The 18,015-nt window shown below is 31.2% G+C and overlaps 1 protein-coding gene across 2 annotated transcripts in view; it reads right to left on the reverse strand.

Moving 5' to 3' along the window:
* Positions 1 to 18,015, reverse strand: part of LOC129225517 (centrosomal protein of 95 kDa-like) — a 90,256-nt gene that overhangs the window by 65,538 nt on the left and 6,703 nt on the right. For both annotated transcript variants that reach the window (XM_054859946.1, XM_054859945.1), the window contains exon 3: positions 7,667 to 7,888. In XM_054859946.1, the coding sequence (XP_054715921.1) occupies positions 7,667 to 7,888 (222 nt within the window). The remainder of the gene's footprint in view (positions 1 to 7,666; positions 7,889 to 18,015) is intronic.

Here is an 18,015-nt window from a genome sequence, read left to right on the forward strand (position 1 = left end):
CATTCCGTCAGTCCATAATGCTACAAGACTTTTCTTTCAAATTTTTGACCAACATGCCCTAGTTGATACTACACTCTCAACAAGTGGTGTGACATATTTTTAAAAAACATTGATTTAAAAAAAAAGGTGTTCAAAATTAAAACATCAATGTTTTAACAAAAACGACGATGGATGTTTCCAAAACATCGACATTGCCACTACTCTCGACTGTAACATAAACTTGGGAAAAAATTATCCGCATTGTGATAAAATCGTAACATCTTTCTTTGGCAAGCAAGGATCAATAAAAATCATAGTTCATTCGGTTTCAAAAATAACAATATATGCAATAAATATTCAATTTAAAATTCATATTCTTAATACAAAAGAATATAGAAAATTATTACACTATTCTTCTAAAATGGACTTTCATTTTTGTTTTCAAAAGATTTTTTACAAATCCTTAGCCTTAAAAGCAAATGAAAAACTAAAAAAATTAAATGCTCATTTATTTACAATTCAGTATTTTTACAAAAAAATATAATTGCTAATTAAGTCAATAATACATGAAATACACCGCCAGCTCAGTCAATTCCAGCCGAGGACTGCAGTTTCGTGCTTATTAGCACTCATCAGCCCGGCATAGGAGTGACTGAGCTGGAGGTGGAAAACCTCTTAAGGAAGCCAAGAGTGCCAAACTCAATAATAGTTAAAGTTTGCAAAAATAAATAAATAAAGTCATTCTAATCCAGAATTAATTAAAATAACTTCCAACCATTGAAATGATGGAAAAACTTGAAGGATGCATAGAGACTGAAATCTCAAACACACTAACAATTTTCGGCAAAGTCACTTTCAATGTTGGCATGTTTCCAAAAAAAGAAGCTTTAACCTATAAAAGCTAAAATTTTAAGGCTTCAAATTTTTATGATCATTCATTTCATGAAAAAAAAGAAAAAAATGTAGAATGAAGGCTATTACAATGCTAGTACGATCACACGTACTTTGCGAAAAATACTAGTAATGCATGGCTTGATTTTTTTTTTCTAAAAGCAAAATAAAATGTAATGATATAAATCAGAGCTTCATAATTTACGTATGGATTTTTTAAAAACTTTATTAATTTATTTATTTTACTTATTACATTTAGTACTTTAAAATGAGCTTAAATTTTCTTCCTCTCAACTATCAGGAAAATTCGCTTATCTGGAATGCGACATTTACCGCACTTCCACATTTTTACGCAACAGTTTCACCCATCAGATGCAAAAATTGAGAGAAATTCTCTGACAGTTCCAGAAATTTCAATAATTTGTGACTTTCTCTGACAATTCCCTGACCATTTTAGGTGTTTCATTTTCCCTGACAATTCCAAGTTTTCCATATTTTCCAGGTGCGTGGCAACCCTGATTTGAACCTTATAAGACTTGTGTATCTGTATTGTTTCGGAATTAAAGAAAATTTGTAAGTAGATTTTTTAAGTATGAGTTTACTAATTTGTTTAAAAAAAAGGAAAAATGTTTAGCATAACTCTTAATAACATGTTTCAGATGTTAATTCACATGTTTTCAGAATGCATACCTGTATTTTTTGGAGCAAAAGTAAAATATTAAGTTGACTGTTTAAGTTATAAGTTTATGAAATTTGTTTTTACGAAATGAACTTGTTTAAAATGTAGCTCTCAATAATATATTTAAGATGTTAATTTGCTTATGTTAAGAATGTGTGCCTCTATTTTTTGGAAGTAAAGTAACATTTAAAGTTTATTATTTAAGTATAAATTTATTAATTTGTTTTTTAGAAAGTGAATGTTCTTAGCATAAATCACAATAACAAATTAATTATGTTAATTTGCACCTTTAAAGAATGTGAAAAAAGTGAAGAGGACTCATTTTAGTATTTTCTTTTTCTAGTTGAATGTTAGAAAAATGTTACGCATGTGTACTGTTCTTGATAAAATGAATTTCAAAGCAAAATTTTGTTTATGTCATTACGAAATTGGAAAGCAGAAAATGTAATGCTTTATAACAAGGTTATTTCATTTCTACTAGTGTCATGCAAGTCTAATTACAATTATGACTTATTGTAAAGATAAATGTGAACAATAAAAGTATTTAATAATAATATGTTTTTAAAGAAATGATGTGTCAAACAAGTTCGACTTATTATTTTGATGCAGCATTACATAAAAGTATGTGAACAAGCAATGTAACTAAAAGCAACTATAAAGCCAGATGTCCGCAGGATATCCGGTCTGAATATCCGAATCCGGCAAATGAAGAGACGCAAGATATACGGAATCTGGTATCCGGCAAAATCACTATCCGGTGCATCCATAATAAAAATCATTAATTAATCAATCATCTACCCCAGTAGGAACCATTGAGAGCATGATAGTTAAATAAGAAACATATTTGATCATTTATTGCTTATATCTCAATAAATCCTTTTTTTTTTTTTTTTTTTGCATTTTTGTCATCTATTTTGCTTTAGATTTTGTACAAATTTACTTATTTGGTTTCCCACAGACAATAAAGCATGAAAAGAACAAGTAAATTCCAACAATATTGCTACTGTTTGTGGGGAATCAAACAAGCGTTTCCTCAAATATCTGAAAACATTTTTATAGATACTGCAGTTTATCTTCCCACTGCAGTATACAGGTCCTACATACGAAATTTAATTCTTCTGCCAATGGCTAGTTTTTAGTTACTGTATTTTTCTACGTATAATCCGCGGGTAATATGATGCAAAAAAAATGTTTTGTTTTAACATACAATTTTTGCAACTAAATTAAAAACTTGAAGGAGTAATAACTTATAAGATATAATCAAAATTGATCTAAAAAAAATTGATTTCTTCTTGAAATCATTATTGTGCAAACAGTGGCGGCTAATCGGGGGGGGGGGGCAAGGGGGAACTCTTTTTTCCATCATCAAAAATTGCCTCAATGTTAAGATTTCAATTTCAAGACATTTGGGGTGAGGTTACCCGAACATTCATGTCACCAAATACTGTTTTAAATTTCAGTTTTAAAACTGCAATTTTGAAATTTTTAGGGAGAAAAAAAATCTCTAGTGCACTCCCTCCTTTCTTTAAATTCAAAGATGATCTAAATTTGTGTTATAAAGACTCCAGTTTGAGGGAAAAAATTCAGAAAGAGAACCCCCCTAGGTAGCGTAAAACTGCGTTTTTAAGACTCCAATTTAGAAAAAAAAATCCGGAGTTTTTTTTTCTGAAATCCCCAAAGAAAGTTCAAGACCGAGTTCTTAAGATTTCATCAGCTCAAAAAAAAAAAAGTACTGGGTAAATTCCCGAATCCTATCTTTCCTCCTTCTGAAATAACGTTTTAAAGGACGTTTAAAAAATGTTTTAAACTTTGCAGAATTTCTGGGAGAAAACCCCAAACACCTTGCTCTAAGTTTATTAAAGATGGCTTTAATTTGCATCTTTAAAAAATTAGTTTAAGAATTTTTCCAAGAAGAGCCTTCCTTGTCCTTACATTACTAAAGACAGTCCAAACTTCTTCGTTTTTATTATTATTAATTAGACTTTATTTTAAAAACAACATTACAGGTCCAACGCTGGAAACTCCTCTCCATTCCCAAACGTTGACAAAACTCTACTAAAGCGGCATTTTTAAAACTACAATTCCAAAACATCAAGATATATCTAAAATACCTAAAAATAAAAAGACCTAAAATAGTCTTTAACTTCTTTAAAAAAAATTTGCCCCTGCACTTATTAGCCCCACTCGCTGCCTCTGATTGCAAACTTACATACATAAATACATATAGAAATACAGGCTTTAATAAAAATCTATATTTTTGGAAGATTTTGTAAAAGTAAATACTAATTATTAGCATGAGGATGAAAATAATGATCTGAAAATTCCAATACAATCAATTCCCATTTTAATGAAGAAGAATAAACTGGAGAAACTACTTCACAGTAGCAAAATTTTGTTACATCAAAATTACATTCACTCCCTATGACAAGTACCCCATGTTAATATCATTAAGGAATCTTAGAAATTTTTGCTAAAACAGAATTTTTGTCATTAGTGCTTCTGCTAATACAGGATTTGACTACATTAATATATGAGGGTATGAATGGAAAGAAATTTTATTTTAACTAATGAGAGTTTAAAGACAAATTTTCTTTATTTGCAACTTATACTTTCTTGCCAAAGATTTGTTCCTTTTGGTATTGATACTATGCAAAAAACTTGCAATTATCCCCAGTCTTTCAGTTAAGAAAAAAAATGGAAATGATTAATTGAATGCAGATAAATGCACCCATTTTAACTTAACAAGCGAAAAATCTAGTTAGACATTCATATTTCTTACTTCCCCCTCTCTTCTAATGACTGCAAGAATTCCAAGATCATCAAAACCTAATAAGTTGAAATCTTGTTTTTAGATCTACAGTACTCTTACTGCCTTAGATATTCACTACTTAGTAATTTTTAGATATAACCTACGTAAGTGCAAAACGTGTGACCAAACTAGTTTTGCTTTAAAAAATATTCCCCTCTCCTCCCCCTTTTCTTTTTGGTTTAACCTAGCTTGATCTGTTTCAGTTCATCTGTTTGTACAATATGATCGCATACGTGTGTAATCCGTTTGCAATAATTTGCAATCCTTGTTTAGCTTTTACATGGACTGTTATTGTCTTTAGCCATAGTTTAAATATAGGCAAGTGTTATTGATTCTTTAAAGCTATTGCGTACACTAATATAGTGCTTTACCATTTTTGAGGAATATTCGCAGAATTTGCTTATCCGCAGTTACCATGCCACCCTATTCTGCATATAATAAAAATTTACTGTATAATTTCAGTTACCTTGGATTAAGAGGAGCTCAGATCAACAAGACTTGAATTAGTGAGGCTCTCCTGTATCTTGTACACATATTTATTCTTGTATTTTTTGTAAAATTTACACAAGCAACTTTTTAGTACAGCTACAGCTTATAAAAACAGTTAGTATTTTGACTGCTGTAAACAATAGTTTTGATGAATAAAATATAATAAAAATATTATTAATATTACTTTAATGTTTACTTATTTATGAATTATATCTGAAATTATGTACTTGTCGATTATCATCCATACTATTAAAATCTGTTCGCGTCCGTCTTTCTGTCTGTTCATCTAAAGATTGATCTTCTCGAGATCCGCTTTGAATTGAGAGTCGAACAAGATACCGATCAATTCAAAATTTCCAAAGAAAACAGTAGGACCAATCTTGTAATTGTATGATTTTAATTAGCGGAGATATTAATTAAAATGTTAATTAACATTACATTATTCAGGAATATTTATTTTTTACCAGTTGCCATTTTGCATGTGGGTGAGCAAATAAAATTCTATAATTGTTTTAAAAGAGATTTTTTTGGCTGCTGTCCAAATCTTAAAACAACGTTTCCATCTAGAATTTCATTTTAAATTAGTTTAAAATTGGTTGCTCCTATTTGGACATAGCCTTTATTTTATCGTCTGTCCTTTTTTTATTTTTTACAGCCAACATTCTTAACTCTTTTCAGCATATGAAACTCGTTTCTTTAGTTATGTTTATTTATTGTAGTGAAAGTTTATCATTCACCGGCCTCATATTTTGGTAAGTTAGGATATACGACTAATTATGTTTATTTTGTTGGACTTTTTCTCCTCACATGGGTGAATTTTCGAATTGTAATAACTCTCTTTTTCCTTCCTGTCTTTACTTTTGAAATACATTTTGTATTGTTAAAAGAACATGTTAAATTAAGATTGTTTGGACTTCTTTAAGTGAAACAGAGTTGAACAAAAAATATTGTTTTTAAGGATTTTAACTAAAGCTTAATTGGAATCTGATGACTTGGTATTAAATTAATGCGTATTGATATTTATTAAGTCTTGGTGCTTTAGTTTCACGTATTCAACCAAACAGTATGTGTCATTCTATGTAAAAAGCTGATTGTAATTGTACATAAATATTTCAGATATAGTCTATCAGATGTAATTCAGTTTAACCTGAGCACAGATTATAATTGATAATGCATATATTTTCATCTTTTGTGCTAATTGAAAACACTCATAACTTGTATCATTGATAACTATGATTAACGTTAACGAGATTTTTGCCAAAAATATGCTCTACTGGTGTTTTGCAAACCTTGCATTACACTTATTTATTTATTCCTTAACGTTTTAGAAACTGATATCAGAGTAATACAAAAAAAATCTCAACTGGATATCTCTTTATTTTTTTAGGTAGTCCGTGCAACGCCGGGCACGCAGCTAGTACATTATATTTTTTGGTTAAACTACTTGAATAGCAGTGTGATGCATCCCAACATGGTAATGTAAGGTTGGGGATGCATCACAATGTAGACATTCTTGCAACAGCCCAAACATAAATATTTGACAACTGAAAACTTACACAGACATAAACACATACCATGCTTTGGTTTGAATGGATGGTTTCACTGTAAATGTAATGAAAATAATTTTACTCACACAATGAAATCTAAACTAGTATGTTGTGGCCATCACGAAACTTTCTTCTATATTTTTCTTTTTTTTTTCTGATCCCTCCCTATGCTTGACGAGGAAGCAATATTCCCAACAAAAACAAAATTACACATGCAAAAACTTGACGACCATCCCAATGTCAGAATTATTGCAAAAGCAAAGCAAAGAGCGAAAATTGAAAGTTATTTTAAAAGCCTTGCTTGAATTAATTACAAATATTTTATTTGTTAACAAACATAAGATGGAAACAGTTAAAAATTTTAAATCATTGAGATAATATTTCCGATCATTTCCACGCAATTAAAATCACGAGAAATACACAGACGACAATCTATTACGATTTATCTTTCTTATTGTTGCATTAATAAAGCTATTTTTATTCGCTAAAAAAATAATGATAATAAAAATAAATCAGCACCTCTTGGCGCGATTGGCGCCAAAATTGAACCAAAGCCTGTTTACATATGGATTCACATATATTCCAAATTTCAACCAGAACGTAGCATTACTTCTTGAGATAGGGCACTCACAATGGAAAAAAAAGAATGAGCGATTGCGCAACCCCCTTTTTAGCTGTTGACACCAAAATAAAATCAGCTTTTCTACCCACTAAGGGCTACTTGCCGATAAATTTTTCTTTCATTCCGTTCATTATTTCTTGAGATACAGCAGTCACAATTGACGACAAAAAATGTTCTATAGCTCAATCCCCGTTTGAGTTATTGACACCAAAATTGAATCAGCACCTGTTCCTGTTACTGGCAACATATGGACCAAATTTTGTTTGATTCCGCCAGTTACATCCTGAGGAATAGCAATCACGCGTAACTCAAAAAACGTCCCATTGCTCCACCCCCCTTGGATGAATTCGCGCCAAAAACCAATGGGCACAAGTTCACATAGGGGCACATATGCGTACCAAATTTCGTTCGATTTCATGCGGTAGTTTTTGCTGTAGAGCGGCCACAAAAAACTGGTCACACACAGACGTGACACACATACACACACACATACATACACACATACACACAGACATTTTCCAAAAATAGTCGAAATGGACTCAGCACACCTCAAAACGTTGGAATCCGTCAAAATTCGAAATTCGAAAATTTGCACGAATTCAATACTTTCTTCTATATATTAGATATAGAAGAAAGTAAAAATGACTTACTTTCTGCTAAATCTGAAACAACTGGCTTATCTTCTGATGGCATAAGCAGCAACATTCCTTCAAAAATTTCCAACAGGTTGAAAATTGCCACGAGGTCTCCAGAAACAACATCTTCTCCAGTAATGTGAGATAATGATATTCCAAGAAGATCCAGAGAAAGAGTATCAATCACCGCTTGCACATTATGAGCCTCTTCAACAGTATTTTCAGAACATACGAAGTCTGAAGAGTAAAAAATTAATTAAAAAATGAATAAAATATTTCCTTGTAAGAACTATTAATGTAAAGGCATTTTTGAAACAGCTTCTGATAATACCCATTAAGAAATCAAATGTTGGTGCAATAACGATAAAAAATTAAATAAGTAGCAATAATTGAAACACTTTTTTGGCACATAAATCAATTGCTCTCATCCCCTAGTTATCAAAACAGAGGGTCTTAAATTCGGGAGACAGTTTTTAAAAAGTAACAAATTTAGATAGAAAAGGACACTCAGCTATTGTATGTTTGTTAGCTTTCAAAGATATAGGAACTCTGGTTGCTGTTTCTAGAACCTTCCATTTCTCGCTAAATTTGGAGACTTTTTTCAAAATGTTTGACTTAAGGGCAAATAGTTAATGCATGGTGATAAGAGCAAATAGTTTATGAATGAAAGAAGACGTTTCGCTAATTGCTAAGCTAAACCAATTTTCCTGAGATTCTCTGACTCACTAACCAGCTGCACAAAATTTCTTTTCTCTTTGCTTCCTGATACATTTTTTTACTTTTAGCAGTTAGGAATATTGTGATTATTAAAATTGCTGCAGTTAAAATAGTTAATATAGATTGAAGTAAATGCCAAAAGAAAATGCTTTAAAAGTGCAATTAATTGGAGGTTGTAACAAATATATTGTTTAACGTGTTTATCCAACAATGTATTGGGTTTTACAATTATGGTTAAAATGAATATTAAAAATTATTTGGTTAAGATATTTTCCCTAACGCAATACAATCATCCATCTTTAGTAAAGAAAAACACAACTAGACTTTATAAACTCAAAAGTAAGCAACACAAAATTTTCAAGAAATTATTAGTTTTGAATTATGAGGAAACCCTTCTTCAGAAAAAGAAAATGGAGGAATTATAAAGAAAAGTACTCCGTAACACATGTACATAAGTTTGAGCATCATTTATTGTTTAAATTAGTAAAGATTTCATTGTCACTAAAGCGTAAAAAAAATCATGATTTTTCCCAAAAAAATTTTTTAAAAATAATAAATGAATAAATTAAAAAAATAATAATTTTGAAACAATTTTTTGTTATTTATTTTTTTAAAGAGTTTAGAAACTCCAGTTCTTAATTTACCTTTACCATAAAAAAAAAAAAAGAAAGAAAGAATTTTTTTTTAACTACAAGAATGTACAGTGAAATTCCGTTACAACGAATACCAATACAACGAAATTTCCATTTCAATGAAATACATTTTCAGTAGTACCAATTTAATTGACATTACATTATTTGAATTCCATTACAGCGAAATTCTCGTTAAAACGAACAGAATTTGCGCTCCCTTCAAGTTCGTTGTAAAGGGATTTCACTGTAGTTTAAATATTACTTAGCAGTGTGAAACCAATTTTAATGCAAATGCATGTGATTTTACTCTAATTTAATACAGATGGCTTAGTAGTACATAATAAACACAAAAATATGAGAAAATAAAACAAACTGCATGTAAAGCATTTAAGCAAAAGGGACGAGTCACTAAATGCTTCAAAGTATTAAATGGCAGCAACAGGGGCGGACTGGCCCTAAACTTTTAATGTGGAAAAAAAAATTCATGCCGGCCCCATCCAAAAACGTTTGGCTGTAGTTTTCCAAACCTAAAAAGTTTCTAGTGTGTTTTTTTAAAAAAAAAAAAAGGTTCCTCCAGCAGCCCTCACCTCTCTCCACCCGCTGAAATACCTAGATTTTTTTTTTTTTCAGAAATCCTTATTTAACTTTTCATTTCAAGCAAACTAGTGGGCAGATTGATTTAAACTAAGCATACAGCAAACGCCCATAATATACAGATGATATTTCAAGGATCTAACTTTCTCAAAAATATTTGCAAGCTTAAATTGCTCTACGCAATAAAAAAACCACTGTGAAAACTGTATGGCTTCTTTCAAAAGCCGCATTTAAGAGTATTTCGTTTACGTAAAAGTGAATAAAAATCTTATTTAAAACAAAACGTAATACATTTGAGGCAGTGAGAAGCAAAGGGGTATAAGCAGACATTTTCAAGTTTTGAGTAAAATTCGTATAAAGATTACATCCTAGGTAGGCTTTCATTGAATTTTTTTCTAAATCATGCTGTACAGCGGCACCTACCAGGGCTGCTGGTACTATCTCTTGCCCCAAGACAGAGGAGGGGTCCACCTACCATTTGCACTGGTTATCTCCAAATTTTCAAATTTTCCTCTTGCATCCCTTGCTTCTCACTACCTCATATGGCCATGAGCGGTACTATTTACCCTTCAGAAAAAAATTCTTTTTTTTTTTTTTTATGTCTTTTCTTAAAACTGTATTGTACGTATTCAAACTAATGAAAATTTTCATGTAAACCAAACATAATATATCCGTTCAGAATGAATACATCACAGATCATGAGACAGTGAGAACTGATTGGAAATATCGGATAAGCCCGAATTAATCTACAAAAAAAAAAAAAAAAGAATTTCGTCCGAAAAAGTCGCCATTTGTCTCAGTGAGAAAACTGATTTTCAAAGGTATCTCTCAAAATGTTATCTAGTGAGTGAAATTTAATTGTCAGGTTCTAAGAACTAAAGTAAAAATCATGGGATATACACTTGGGGTGGGGGGATTGCGGTCTCCTCCCAAGGCCCTTGGTTTTAACGTAGATTTATATTGCCAATAATTTTAATACGGTAGTTTATATGCATGTAAAGATGGTTATGACCAAACTCCCCTCCCCTCTCCACAGAAAGCAAGTTCTGGCAGTGCTTGTGCTTTATGGTATATGTGTGGCCTATGCTACATATTAACTTGCCTTTAATAATAATATTCCACTGACACAACGTTTTCAAGTAAGAACAATTTATTTATCAGCTTCCAAGATTTAAAGTGAAAACGAAGAAATGTATTGGGAAAAGCAATAAGATGTGCGTATTATTTTTCGTAAGTAAATATGTTCAACTAGAGTTTAACCTACGAAGATGTTCAACAAAGTGAAACTCAACCGCTTAAATCAAAAATATAACAATTTATACTTCTATTGTACGAGTTTACATGCTTGCTGAAAATAAATAATAATCGAGTAACAAAAGAAAGCACAACACAGAAATGGTCTGACTTAAACCTTTTTAATGACATAAATTAAACGAAATTAATGAAAACGAAATAATATTTGAAAAAAGTTACTCAAGAGTAATAAACTAAAAATGACAAAATTAATATTACTCTTCAAGAATCAGTGAAAATGTTTTCATACAAGGCCCTAATTTCGTCAAACTGAAAAATCTAATAATAACTTTGTAAATTTCAAATTAGTGCTAAATCTTATAATTTTATCCGGAAAAATTTTATCCGAAATTTGAAAGTATGCTATTTAACGAATTTCAACATTGCATTTATCAATTTGACACTGAATAATAACATTAAAATTGAAAAGTATATGATGATAAGATTTTTAAAAATGTACTTTTCGTACTAGTTGCAATATGGTAGTGCTACTAATAAATTAAAAACTAATAGTTTTTGGGAATACTGCATTTTAGATTCGGAAATTTTAGATTTGCTTTTAAGATTGTAACATTAAAAATATAAGTAAAAATAGATACATTATTTATGATTAAAATGGGCAAAAACACTTAAAGCAATTACACTTATCAATCTAGCTAAGAAAGAAAAATCTATAAACAAGCATTACAAATCAGTTAACAGGAAAAAAAACTTCAAAAATAAAGATTATTTGATGAAATATTATTAAATACTTAAAATATGGTTAAAGAACCTAATTTTTTTTTCTTCTATAACTCAGTGTATCCCTTTAAAAGATAGGGAAACAAAATTTTACAGTATTTAAGACATAATAATTACTTAAATTTTTCAACATTCCTTTTTAATTTTATCAAAAAATTTCTTTCAAAGCATGTAACTTATATTTTTTTCCTTAAAAGTAATAGATTATGAATATCCGTTAAAGACTACTTGGTACTAAAGATAAAAATAAAAGAAATCGCGAGAAAAAAAACACATTTCTACAACATTAATCTTTCTTACAAAAAAAAGTCTACTTTGTTGAGCAACAGCATCAGTGGTATCCTCTGAATCTATTTGATTTAAAATGTCCTTCTCTAAAGACATCAACATGAGAGCTTCTAAATTTTCTTGAGAAAGGGTTAAACAAAAAATCATGAGTGTAAAAAAGAAATGAATTAAGTTCAGGAGGGCCATGCACATCCTCATATCTTGGACAAGCATACGAATTGTACTCAGGGCAGGTTCTGGATACCAGAACAAACCCTTCTCTCTCTCTCTCTCTCTCTTTTTTTTTTCTTCAAGTTTAAACTGCACAAGTTTATTATTCTTCCAAATCCTAAATTTCATACCAAAAAAAAAGGGGGGGGGGAGAGAGAAAAATGTTCTGCTGTCTTTGAGAAGTATATTAATAATCTTAGTTTATTATCTCCCTTCAAAAATTAATTACTCTTGAAAAAAAGACATAAAAAATGTGTGTAACAATAAGTGGATAAAATTGGCACAGTATTTAGGCTTTAAATTAAAATTAAGTACAGTAAAACCTGTAGAGTTGACCACCCTTGTAAGTTGACCACCTGTCTATGTTGACCTCTTTTGTCAGGAACGGAATTAGTCCTATCTTATATAATGAAGGAAAACTTCTGTAACTTGACCACCTGTCTATCTTGACTACTAATGTACGCCAAATTTGGTTTGGAGCATTGTAAAAAAAACCTTTGTAAGTTTATCACTTGGTTTTTTTTTTTTACTTTCTTCAGTAAATTATTTTATTTTATTATTCATTAATTTATTATTATTGTATAATTATTTGATAGCTTTCCAAGAATGTTTTTAATGCTTTGATGACGGACTAGCAATTTACTAACTAAACAGCAGCATAAAGCTTATGCTGCTCTTTATTCTCCAAACTTGTTTTCATTTGTTGTTCTATTTGAGATAGTTTTTTTGTACTTTGTTCAATAAAAATAGGTGTCAGTACAAAAGTACAAAGTGTTTTCTTTCAGTTGCAATAGGTTGTGGCAATTCTGGAATTGCGCTAAGGCCCGGATCTGTACATTTTGGGCCCTCTGCAACAAAATGGGTAGGGCATCTCCCTAGTGGCCCAGTGTCTATTTGTAAAGTTAATAAGTCTCAATGCTAGTTTTTTTCCTTCAATTTCTAGGGCCGTCAGCCCCCTAGAGGAAGTGAGCCCCCCCCCCCCCCCCCCGCACTGCGGGTACGCAGATATGGGCTTGCTAAAGAGCCCTTCTGGCTTATTTCGAGTGTAAGGGATTAAGATATAGGATATTTTAATTTTGCCTTTATGAACTGAGAGAGTCGAGCTTGTTGCTCTTTGGGCTGTAAGTGTTACATAAAAAGGCTTCAAAAAGAAAGTTTTGAATTTGAAATTAATAAGAAGTATGAAATATTAAAATGAATTCAAAAAGGAGAAAGCCAGAGAAAATTAGCTGGCACATATGGAATTTCTAAAACTACGGCGTCTAATATAGTTTAAAACAAGGAAAAAATAATAAAACCATTTGAATAGTATTTTTAATTATGGTTTCACTTTCAATAATGTTAAACAATGAAAGTTAGTTGAACAGAAAGAGTAATAAGGGTGAATTCCTCGAAAAATGAATACACGGTGCGAGAAATGACAAAAAATATTTCAAAAAATCATTACTGCCCTTTATAAGTTGACCACCAAAGTACTGCACCGCGAGTGGTCAACTTACACAGGTTTCACTGTATGCAAAAAATACCTAATATCGATTTTACGTTCCTCTAAAATTTGCTTTTTTCAAGGAAAAGGTAAGGGGACGACGGATAAAAAAATGTTGGAAATCACTGTTTTAAATATTTATACTGTTTGTTCTTTTATAAATTTTATCTTTGCTAAACGAAAATAGATGAATTGGACGGTGTTATACAAAAATGAGTTATCCAACAAAAATTTTAAAAAAAATAATGAGTTATTCACATAGCTTGGCAGATAAACTGATACACTACGGGGATACAAAGACGATTTCTATTAATATGCCATCTATGAAGATCAGTTTAGAACTCAATTTACTCAAAAGTACTGCTTGGTGGGTTGACCCATTTTTGTGTAACACCGTCAATTTGTTATTATTACTGACAGTTCAAGTTCTTATTATTTAAAGTGCTGATGACAAAAAAAAAATTAAAAACACATGATGATTAAAAATATTAAACTTACCTAAAAAAAAATTCTTGTCACCCTTGAATTTAAAACACATGCAATCCCATTGAGCAGTCAACACGGTGTATAACAAATGACTCGTTTTTTTCCTCGGAGACAAAATTGTGGAGTTCTCAAAATTATCTAATTGGTTGAGAAAGTCGTGGATCTATCTATTGCAAAGTGCTGGGAAACAGAAGAAAAAAAAACGAAGGATGAAAAGGAAAAAAAAAAGCTTTTTAGCAGACGTTTTGCTCCTATTCATTCTATTCTTAGGATGGCGCCTTTCTCTTATTTCATTTGAAAAAGGTTCAATGTAATCTTTTCCCAGACAGTCTCGGATCAGATCGTCTCAGATGGCCACAAAAAAAGATCCCCACCCCCAATAAAACTCCTTACCAGAATTCCAGGAAACATCAATCCCGAACAGATACGAGAGACACCCATGGACCCTGAAGGCTTCGCTTCGGACGAAGACCACCCAACAAAGACATTGTCCCCTACGTAACAAGATACGGTAATAGTTAGGCAAGACAGGCACGTAGCTAGGATTTTGTTAAGGGGGGGGGGTCCAAGGTTGCACGGACTTTAAAAATGGAAGCATGCTAAATCAGAAGCATTAACTGTTAGTTGTATAAATTAATACTAATCCAATCAAAACTACAATTAATGAGGGTGATAATTAGCTTAATTAAGTAATGATGTAATATAAGTATGATAATTAAAGCTTTGCAATATATTTGATTTCAAAAAAAAAAAAAACAACTCATATTTATTTTCACTACAATATCAACTGTCTAATAACTCAATAAATGCTCCATAATTCCCCACTCCTGACTGTTTCGAATTGGATTTTGGACTGCATTTAATGCTTGTATGGACGAAAATGTCGCCAAGGCTCATTAAACAGAAGCTCGAAATGTTTCTTAATTCATTAAATTTTTTAGAATTCATTTAACGATAAAAAATGGAATGATACTTCTCATCTTCATCCTTTTTTTTATAGTATTTTCATATAAAAGCTTAGGAAAACATTATTAAGGCTGTTCAAACAACTAAAATACATAGGAAGTGTCTTTGCTCGTTAATAAGTATTTTCTAGTGATTTATTGCTAAAATAGATATCTAAGGATCAGTTATGGTATTTACGATGACTTAAGTTAAACAGTAAAATTTCTTTGTCAAAATTTTGAACAAAATTTGAATGATAATTTGTTTGTAAATACTATTTTTTAGGCCATCAAAGATATTAAACATTTTTCTTGGACATTTTCTATTTAAGCAGTTTCGCATGTAGGGTCATTTAAGAGTGATAAGAGGAAGTGTTACTTTTAGAACTAAGGAAAATGAATAAATACACTTGCGAACACATTGTATATACATAGTATTTTTATGTATAGTCTTTACCCCTCTTCAGGAAAACAAATAAACTAAATCAAATCCGTAGTTCTGTTCATTAAGCTGATTCAAAACAACTTCTGTGCAAAATGTTCCATTCTAAATTTAAAATTTCAATTTAAACAACAACTGTAGGGGAAATGACCGATAGTAACACTACTGAATCATCACAACAAAATTTGACACTCTAAACCTAGTTATTTTACTAACAATATGGAAATATGAAAATTTTAAATTTCTACATTTGGCGGTAGTCATCCGATTTCGATCCTTTAGGAGGTAATCTTTGTCCTATTTGTGATAACATGGCAGCACCAAAATTAGATATAGTGTACAAGCTAATCATATTACAGTGACAAATATAAAAGGTTTATAGGTAGTTTAAAGACTCAATTAGCAAACATTTTGCTCTAAGTCATCAGATGTTATAATCTAAAGTTTTTAAAAAAAAGACAAATCTCTTGTAAAAACTCTGAGAAAAGGTGTAAATTAAAAATCCAGATACGATTTAAATTGATATTTTGAAATTATATAACAACTAGAAAATCGCCCGTCAAGATATGAGGGATGAAAATTGACTCCACATTTGAACGAAGAAATTGCCTGTTTGGTGACATTTTGATAGTTGACATTTTAAACCCTAACTCCAGTGGATTAACTATAAGCTTCAGTAGATAACGTTCATTGTTGACCACTTTTTCGATTCTTCAGTGCCCTGAAATGACACAGTCTAACCAGTAAATCAGCTAAGTTACTGGATCAAGTTCAGCGTTCAGCCTTGTCACAACAAAGCCTTTCCCAGTATTTTAAACATTATTAAAACATGTTATCAAATTATCACGGCGTGGCGCGAGTTTCATTATTGATGACGTCAGGAGTGTTACTCAATCATTCGCTATTATATATATGAGAACAAGAATAACAACTATATTATTTTTGCATTCGGAGTCTACTGTGCTTTTTAACCATTAATGTACAGATACTTATTAAATAATTCTTGAATACAAAAAAGTCAGTAAATAGCTATCAAAAAATTTGCTGAATGAAGCATATGCACGAATATTATATAGTATTTTATTCGAAAAATGGAACTAGAAGATAGAAGAAAATATATATTTTCAGTTAAACTAATTAATAACTTTTCCTTTTGACCTCGTGAACACAATTTAGTTAGTATTTTTAAATAATGATTTAAAATAATGCGTTATTCATTCCAAATTTTAAAAAACCGAACACATTCAAAAAAAATTTATTGAAATCGTCATTTTTTTAAACTTTGATATCGTTGAAATCAATTTTGTTACATTAGTATTAACCTTTATTTATTCATCTTTTTTTTAACCTCCAGATGCATGTTTTTTTTCCCTTTTTTATAGATCGTATCTAAAACACAAAAGATAAAACATTTGCAAAAATTTTTATTTCTTTTCGTTACATTTTTGCTCAGAAAGAGTGAAAGAAAAAAAATCTCTCTGTTACCTTGTGATGAAAATGAACAAATATTCAGAACGAATTTCCAGACATTAGTTTCATGGTTGTAAAAAGACATTTGATCAATGGTAAAAGTTGCGAGCTTCTGGGACACAATGATATAAGTAATCAATTATTGCTACGAATAAAAATTATAAGTGAAATAAATTGAATTGATTAGTTAAAAAATGAAATGATATTCGATGTTATTTTTGTCCGAACAAAATTTTTAAATGCGAAAGCAATGCATAAAATTGCTCCTATTGTTAAAAAAAGAAAAACAAAAACATTTAAAAAAAAACTGCAATACAACTTACCCTGTGGGGTGGGGGGGGGGGGGGTCGGCTAATTTTTTCCTATGTTTTTATGGTTCTACTCATGATTTTTCCCTTTCAACTTTGGAGGAAAACATTCGTGCTACCGACCCAATACCAATAGCAGCGATAGAAAAAGTGAATGTGCGACCTGTCACCAGAGTTCTGCGCTTTCCATGACTAGGAGCCTTTAGGCACCTTCAAAAAAGACGGCGCTGTATTACAAGGGCGGCTGACCCCACCGGACCCCACGACTGTCCAATAATAAAAAAACAGAGGGCAAATGTCGCTTTCCTCTTTGTGTGACCTTCCCGCAAAAACATTCCTGCGAAGTTCCTGTCTCCGACCATTTTCATCATTGATGACTCTCATCAATCTTTCGTTGACAACAAATGTTTGTTTACGAGCTGCCGGCTATTCCTCGCGGGGAGGGGCATGGTTTTAAATCTGAGAACTAGGAATTCACTCGCTGCTCGCTGCTGGGCGATTTTCTTGCGAGGCAGGGGACAAAGATAATGTCTCCTTTTCGGCAGGTCTGCGACGCGAACAAAGACGCGAACCACGGGTTGAAAACTTATGTCCCCCCTCCCCCAATTACCACCAATCCTGAGGTTCTATTGTTCTGAACTAAACTGAACGTGAGAAAGTTGTCGATTAATAAAAATATTTAGAACAAAAAAAATTTTCCAAAAAATATTTTTTTTGTTGGAAAATTCTGTTTATGTTAGTGCAGGAGGACAG

This window comes from Uloborus diversus, chromosome 7 (genome assembly GCF_026930045.1).
Source record: "Uloborus diversus isolate 005 chromosome 7, Udiv.v.3.1, whole genome shotgun sequence".
Classification (NCBI taxonomy): Eukaryota; Metazoa; Arthropoda; class Arachnida; order Araneae; family Uloboridae; genus Uloborus; species Uloborus diversus.